This window comes from Osmia bicornis, chromosome 1 (assembly GCF_907164935.1).
Source record: "Osmia bicornis bicornis chromosome 1, iOsmBic2.1, whole genome shotgun sequence".
NCBI lineage: Eukaryota > Metazoa > Arthropoda > Insecta > Hymenoptera > Megachilidae > Osmia > Osmia bicornis.
In genome coordinates, this window is record NC_060216.1 from 11,713,571 (window position 1) to 11,721,947 (window position 8,377).

The window sequence follows — 8,377 nt, forward strand, 5'->3', positions numbered from 1 at the left end:
CAACTAACAGCATGCTATCTACGTCACCTTTCGCATACACCTAAATGACACGTGTATGCTACGATAGCTATATGTATAAGTACATAATTAAACAATACTGATCATTCATTCATTTGTTTAATTATTATTTTATATTTTACAATTGTTTATTCATCAAACGAACGAACTGCGCCCTACAGAATGAACGAGAAACTAAATTTCTGGTCTGTTTTACCTTGTTGACGTCTTTCGCGAGTGAACAATCAACGAAATCGTAGTTTTCAAATTACTTCTACCTGGAGACTTGTACATCATCCGCTGAGTGCTCGTTTTGCTCTATCCGGCCCAAAGAATGGCGCTCTGGTCTCCATTTGGACATTCGTTTCGCAAAAATGTTTATATTACAAATAAATTAATGCAGGTGAGTCCGATCCGCCATTTTCTTCACTGTGGACAGACACAAATTTCAATATTTTATAACTTTTTGACGATTTGGGTAAAATAAGGACCAGTGCGCCATTCTGTAGGGCCTCCTGGACACGTCCCTCAAATTTTTTTGCATTCTGTTCAGTAATGACGACGTAATTTGTGTTCTACGTTCTAGGGATTTTTCTAGGGACTGGTGTACCAGCAGCTCGATAGCCTAGGGAAATTTCGATATACCTACTCTTTGATAATTGTGTTGTATGTATGTAAGCAAAACAAACAATTGTTTATACGTAGTACCGTCCCAAAACAATACTCAAGAAAATTCTATGAAATAGACATATAAACAAAAGTGAAAATGAATTTAGAATTATTAGGTACGTACATTTAGAATCGTTAATTTTAAACTCTAATTGCGTATTTACAAATTTATTAACATTTTTAATTCTCGTCTAGAATCATTTGGTCAGAACTATCCAGAGGTAATATACATGTTCTTGATGTATTATAAGTTGTTCATTTTTGTATCTCATTAATGTTATAATGTTTATAATCATTAGGAGTTTGATGGCACTTTAGATTGCATATCATTAGCTGTTACTTGTACATTTAACAAAAGAGGAACTCTTCTTGCTGTTGGGTGTAATGATGGTAGAATTGTTATTTGGGATTTCCTAACCCGAGGTGTTGCAAAAATAATTAGTGCACATGTACATCCTGTGTGTTCATTGAGGTAAATGATTTGAAATAGAGTTATAATGTCATTGTATTTCAACTATACAATGTCATCATTTTCCTTAAACAGTTGGTCTCGAAATGGACATAAATTATTAAGCGCTTCTACAGATAACAATGTTTGCATATGGATGTTTTATCGGGAGAATGTGATCAAAATATAGATTTCCTTCTCCTATATTAAAAGTGCAATTTCATCCAAGAAATCTTAACAAATTTTTAGTTTGTCCCATGAGACATGCAGCAGTAATGGTTGATGTCGAGGGCACTCATAGAGTTATACCTCTTGATGATGATGTATGTAATGAACTTAATATTTATTTTAAATATTTTTAACATTTACTTACAAAGGCTTTTTACCTTACCATTAGAGTGATTTAAATATAGTTGCCTCTTTTGATCGCCGTGGAGATTATGTGTATACTGGAAATGCTCGTGGTAGGATTCTAGTTCTTGATGCAGAATCCTTAAATGTAAAAGCTTCTTATAAAATTTCACAAGGAACAGCTAGTAATACAGCTGTAAAAAGTATTGAATTTGCCAGACGTGGTTCTTGTTTTCTAGTAAATACATCAGATAGGGTTATTCGTGTATACGATAGTACGGAAGTATTGGCTTGTGGTAAAGATGGTGAACCTGAACCAATACAGAAGTTACAAGACCTTGTAAATAAAACCATGTGGAAAAAATGTTGTTTTTCTGGAGATGGAGAATATGTATGTGCTGGATCTGCAAGACAACATGCTTTGTATGTATGGGAAAAAAGTATTGGAAATTTGGTAAAAATTTTACATGGAACTAAAGGAGAATTATTACTTGATGTTGTTGTAAGTCATCAAATTTCTACCTTTTATTAAACTGATTGGTAAGATTATGAAAATTTATGTTATTACAGTGGCATCCAGTGAGGCCAATTATTGCTTCAATCTCATCTGGTGTTGTTTCCATTTGGGCCCAAAATCAAGTTGAAAACTGGTCTGCATTTGCACCAGATTTTAAAGAATTGGATGAAAATGTTGAATATGAAGAAAGAGAGAGTGAATTTGACCTAAGTGATGAAGATAAGTCAGTAGTACAAGGTGAAGAAGCTCAGGATGAAGAGATAGAAGTAGATGTTGCTTCTATTGATAGAGTAGCTGCTTTTTGTAGTTCTGATGAAGAAATGGAAGACATTGGTTCATTGCAATTTTTACCAATATCACCAGATGTAGAAGATTCAGAAGATAATCAAACAACACCACATGAACCACCTATGAAGAAACATCGTTCTCATGACATTCATTTGCAAGGTGCACCAGTAGATGGTAAGATATTTTGTACTTACTAATACAATTATAACCTTACCCAATGTGTTGTTAATGTGTTTCTTTGTAGAAACTCATCCATTATTAAATAAAGGGAAAGATAAACCAACAACAAAAAAAGGAAGACCGCGGTTGGAACATAGAAAAGGAAAATAATTGACAACATATTTATAAAATATGTCATAAAATGCATTAATACTTCCTATGGAATGTTTCTTACAAACTATTTAGTCTTACATGTTTTTGTATCGAAAACTTGTATAAGGGACATAAAGATATAAATAAATTTTATATATGTATATTCAATAAATGAATTAAACTTGATACACATTATAATACCTTATCACTGTTTATCTATATTTCATATAAGGAATTTTATTGATTTCCTTCAGAGTGAAGGAACTTTCCTTTGAACTTCAGAGTGCATTATATTTTGTATCTTTATTTGATATATTGCATAATTCATTATGGCCTGTGTTTCCTTATTGCTGTATTTATATGTATATATATGTAAATATACAACGAAGTGCACCTAACCTATATATATTCTGTTACTGAATAGCTTTAGAGAGAAATTAACTGATCGATAAATGGTTTATCTTATCTTATGCAGCGATTTCTAAATGCGCAATTAAAATTGCGTAGCATTCGGACTAACTGCTACGAGGGAGTTAAATATTGTTCACAATGTTAATTTCAAGGGTATTGAAACAAGTCAATCAAAAATTATTTAATGTTCAAAAAAAAACAACAAGAGGCGTACAATCCGCTAGAGATGTAATCTTAAGTGGCGGAATTATTATTATTAGTGGAGTTCTCATCGTTTGGTTATCCGTATTTCTTTATACAGCATTTTATTATGCCTACATGCCGAGTATGACATACATACGGCCCGTTCATCTGCAATTCAAGTGAGCTTCACTTCTCACTTGTACGTTAATCATATGAAAATAATTCAATATATTTATCATAATTTATATTGGTTCTTATATTCTATATTACTTCAAAATGTTAATCTAATTGAAAGTGCAAAACTTGATTATACAGCTCATTTCTATTATAGATCATGTGATGAACAAAAAGGGATTTGCAGTTTTCCTTCAGCACATGTACAGTTAACAAATAAACAACAGCTTTTAATGGTTGGACAACCTTATAAAGTCAACTTACATTTGGAAATGCCAGAATCGCCAGCCAATAAAGAACTTGGTAATTTCCATTAAAGTTTTATAAAAACGCATGAAGTAAAATCCATTAATTCTAAGCTTCAAATAGGTATGTTCATGGTTTGTGCACAACTACGTAGTAGAGATGGTGTTCTTGTGGAACATTCATGTAGATCAGCAATGCTGCATTACCGTAGTACTTTACTACATGCACTTACAACACTTACATTTTCACCAATGATGATTTTTGGTACCACTGAAGAAAAACAGAATGTTATTCTTGAATTGTTTGGTAATTTTGAAGAAGATCAAAGTCATCCAGTTACAATTATTTATATTGAGATACAATCCAGACACATTGAATTCTATTCTGCAACCATCATGATAAATGCACATTTATCTGGTTTACGTTATTTAATGTATCATTGGCCAATTTTATCTGCTGTTGTTGGTATTGGCACAAATTTGTTTTTCATAGCACTTGTGTGCACTCTTTCTTATCTTCACTTTACTACCTATGAGGATGTAGGAGATGATGATTTTAATTATGAAGAATCTAAGAAGATGGAAAAGACTGATGAACACAAAGAGATATTAAGTACAGAAGAGGAAGAAGGACAAAAAGCTACTCATGATCGTAAGTTTTTTTTCTTTCTATGTTTGTTAACAAAGTATAATCGAATTGCTATTAATATGAGTAATTTTTTAAAGAATCGTCCGAGTCAACGTCTTCAGATGATACTTTCACGTTACCAGATTTTATTGAGTCTGAAAAGACATCTCATTCTCATATCGAATTCATAAAGTAATTTATTCTACATTCCATGAAATGAAACATCTTGAAATAAATCATAAAGCTTTAAATGGTAAATATACATTACAAAAATATTTTTTTTTCCATATTTGAATACTCTATTAATCTCTTTATTGTGATAATAATATATGTAAACAAATTTTTGATAAAGTGAACATAATGTTTTAAAAGTGCAACATGTTTTTTTATCTTCCTTTATCCTTCTGTTATCACCGGCAATTTACCGATAGGGAGCTACATTATTTTTGTGTTGTGGCTGAGAGAAAGAGAACGTTTGATTAGTTTTACCGTTTACTGTTAGATGACACTAGTGATACTATTTTCAAAGCGCGCATTATTATCAAATGAATAAACATAATTCTAACGTTAACAGAATGTTTCTCATTTACTAAATTAATTACTTTACAATAATATAATATTAATATTCCCTCTTACCGCAGTCAAAATTAAGTAACTGTAGCTACTTTTTCTGTAAAATGTTAACTTTACTAAAAGGGATAAATGTATTCAAAGAAGCAGCGCAGCTATAAAACAAGCGTAACGGACGCTAATTTATCGCATAAATAAATAAAATTCTTAAAAGCTAGTAAGTTACATGCAAATACAACTCTGAACATAACAATTCAGTGGATAAAAGGATGAAATAGCAGTGCGCATCTTAGGCATTGGTAGGCGCAATCGGCGCGATGTATGTACGGTGTATAAATACTGTGAAACCGGTTTTCTGTGTTATGTTCTGCACAAGCTGTGCTCACTGCGGTGGGTTAAAAAGGAGAGCTCAAAGGAGCAGCACGAATTCGTGGGGTCGCCTTGTGTTTCTCTTGGCTCGTTACTCGAGATTCAGACAGGTGTGCGAACCTCCTCTCTCTGCCTCTATTTCTGTCCCTCCATTATGCGGTCTGTTCTTGAGGGTTCTCGATTTACTTAAGCCGTATTCACCGCGTATACGCGAGAAGTAAATCTGCACTGATTGGCTACTGCATTCGATACGAAAACCGAACAATATCCTTGATTGTAACTCAAAATTGAAAAATCAATTTCGAGCAATGTTGCATATCAAACACGCAATCAATACGCAGTCATTTTCACGTAAAAATTACAGATTTTCATTTGATAAGTTTCAAAAAATAAAATCAACATCAGCGTTTGTAGAACCCCGTAACATTCCTACTTATCTTTAGTTACAGGGCATCGGGCAACCATCATTCGATGGGAAAACGTTTTCTCTTCTTTGCGAGTCGGTGATAATTCGATTTTCTTGCCGGCACGTCGAGTCGATCGTAGTCGAGTCCAGGTACATTCAAGCAGCTCGACGTAAAACAGTTCAACGACATTCCCGCAGTTACATTAACCGCAAAAATTCTGCGAAGAACCACGAACGTAACACGGCACAGTGGTTCGAAGAAATCTCCATTATGTCCCTCACCGTCATTTTTCATTCTGCCCTTGTCATTTATCCTCTTTCGTTAACTCGACTTCGTACGGTTATTAAATTGATTTTTTAATATGAATGAGATATTTTTATGTCTATGAAATAATTAGTAAGTTCACGATTTTCGTTTTAATAGTCCTTCCGAATTGTTATCCAAGTTTATGGAATAAAAAACGTCTCATGGTCGGGGATAGTTGATTCGAGGGTTGCTAACTGGGTTTATGTGGCCTGATAATTTTAAGAAATTCAATCAGCTGGCAGTTGGCCACTGGGCGCGAAGATCTCGTTCGGTTAACCGTCACGAAATGAAATCCAAGCGAATCTAATAAAACGGAAAAGGGACGCGTTTAAGGGTTTCTTCTCTAGATTTCTTCAGCTCTGGTATCCTTCGTAGTCGGAACAACTGTGAGAAAGTCGTGGTTAGAGTTGTTAACAATATAAAACCCAGGGAGTAACTTCAAAGATGTCAAAATCAATTTCTCCAATTCAAAACTGTAAATATCTATTCTTCAAGGACACTTGGGTACGTTCTTGAACTCACAAAGGGTCAGCTAATTGGGATCACCTTAGACACACGAGACTTTATACTATAATAATGCCGAAGTCATAGGACTTTATTATTGATAAACTGGCGCATGCGGGCCTCAAGCACTTCGAGACCCGTGGGATTCCAAAGATACTCTGTATCTCGGTCATGTTCCATGAATTCGTGACCTACAACAGATTTTATGAGTCCTTGGTATCGAATCTCGTGGGCCTACCTTTGATAGACATAATTCACAGATAATTCAAGATTATTATTAATAGTTACCAACCGTTTAAGCATTTAGACGATCGTTTTCACATGATAAAGCTGTGCAAGGATCTCAAGTATCTTTTGTACTTGTAATCAATTTATCTATGAACGTGCAGGTGAACAAGGTATACAGGGTGGTTCTAACAACTGGGGCAATTTATACCTCTCTTCCAAGTGAAGTTGGAAAACAAACATCACTGTATGAATTTTTTAAAAAATATATCAGTGCATTTGCAAAATGCAAACACATTTTTTTCTCGGATTTTCCAGCTTCATCTGTAACGGAGTTATAGAACGGCACAGTTACCAGGATCAGCCTGTATACTCGCGTTCTAGCGTTGAACGCGTTGTTGTGTTCCTATTTTAGTCGAGTTACGCGATTCCGTGGCAAGACGGTGTAGCAATTTATTCCACGGCTATGTAATCGCGAATTGCAACTATCCGCAAGGGTTTTCGCTGGATGGTTGGTTTGCTTCGTCCAGTTTGCTGCGTACGCGCCTCGAAGATAAGTAAATCCACATTCCGATCGAGGACTTGTACCGTTCCAGCGCCCCGCATACCGGTTCTAGTTCCTCTCACGAGAAATTCGAAATAAAACTTGACGATGTCGATACGCGTCTCTGATCAAACGCTACGTGGCAGCCAATAAACGTGATAAACGCTGCCCGGGACGAACGGCTATGCTCCAGGACCTAGACAATTTATCTTCGTGACTGTTGGTAATGAGGTCGCGATGTCCGTTTACCGATTCGACGAACCAGTTCCCGATGTCGAACTATAATTTCCGTGATGTATTCCTCGGCTCGAGGAAGAATCGATGCGAGCCAGTTTGCAAAAGTTCGCGAGAAAATTAGACGATACGGTTGAACTTGTCGCGAAGTTGAGCGAAATTTACTTCAAAATAGCGCGCTATCGTCTGGTAGAGCGACAAGATTGACGTGGGATCGTTGTGAAACGATCGGTGTCACTTTGAGCTCGGTTCAGGTGAGCGACAAGTGTCATCGTGGTAATTTAACGAGCGTCTGAAGTGGGATATGTGATATAGAGTTGTCATTATGTCGCTCGTTTGGATCAACGTCGCGACATACGTTTTTCTTCTGACTTTATCTCACTTCTTTTTTATTATGCAGAGAAGATAACGAAGCATCGGATCGGTTCTGCGATTTGCCATTTAAACAGAGAGAATTCGTTTCTAGGATATCCTGCTATTTCTCTTTCACTTGCTCTTATAATACGAGAACGAGTTACTTAGACAGGTATTATCACCTTTACGGAATAATGGCGATGCAGTGGGGATGGCGAGTCGCTACTTGGACAGGTAGAAATCTTGTCGCTTATTGTTACAAAGGTAACACAGTGTTCCCCTTCCAGTTTCCGCACGACACTTTACTGGCACGGACCGTGATAAAAAGTCGTCACGTGTCAATTTTTAGCTCCCCTGAATCTTGTCTTACAAAACATAATGATTGCTGAAACAAGCGGTAAAAAATCACTTGTCCGAAGGGGGACTATGTTTGCCAAGCTACCTTCTTTCAACGTTGAAATGCAGTTGCCACCGGAACGAATCGCTACGGTACGTTTGCCCGAACCATACATACTTACTTGTCCCCCATCACCACGAGTCAAGTATAATTTTCGAAGCAGGACACTCACGCTTCGTCGCGCCATTTCACGGTACAGGAGCTTTGAACAATCAAACAACTTTGTCTTCAGCAATCTCAGTGT

The 8,377-nt window shown here is 35.9% G+C and overlaps 2 protein-coding genes across 2 annotated transcripts; both read left to right on the top strand.

The window, feature by feature from the left end:
- Positions 1–130: 130 nt before the first annotated feature.
- LOC114878544 (retinoblastoma-binding protein 5 homolog) lies at positions 131–2,768 on the top strand. The gene is given in 9 exon segments (XM_029192462.2): positions 131–400; positions 584–782; positions 862–887; positions 966–1,138; positions 1,211–1,270; positions 1,272–1,437; positions 1,512–1,967; positions 2,036–2,444; positions 2,515–2,768. Coding segments are annotated over 8 exon segments (1,395 nt in total). The 5' UTR covers positions 131–400; positions 584–763; the 3' UTR covers positions 2,601–2,768.
- A 95-nt stretch (positions 2,769–2,863) lies between these two features.
- LOC114878545 (seipin) lies at positions 2,864–4,600 on the top strand. The gene is made up of 4 exons (XM_029192463.2): positions 2,864–3,355; positions 3,508–3,653; positions 3,720–4,247; positions 4,322–4,600. Exons 1-4 carry the CDS (start codon positions 3,132–3,134, stop codon positions 4,417–4,419), a joined length of 996 nt encoding a protein of 331 aa, XP_029048296.1. The 5' UTR covers positions 2,864–3,131; the 3' UTR covers positions 4,420–4,600.
- The last annotated feature ends 3,777 nt before the right edge of the window (positions 4,601–8,377 follow it).

What these genes read in the sequence shown, in the direction of transcription:
- LOC114878545 (XM_029192463.2), top strand. Translation starts at nt 3,132, where the DNA reads ATGTTAATTTCAAGGGTATTGAAACAAGTCAATCAAAAATTATTTAAT. An exon ending in CCCGTTCATCTGCAATTCAA is followed by an intron (nt 3,356 to 3,507) that starts GTGAGCTTCACT and finishes TTTCTATTATAG; the next exon opens with ATCATGTGATGAACAAAAAG. An exon ending in ACAAAAAGCTACTCATGATC is followed by an intron (nt 4,248 to 4,321) that starts GTAAGTTTTTTT and finishes AATTTTTTAAAG; the next exon opens with AATCGTCCGAGTCAACGTCT.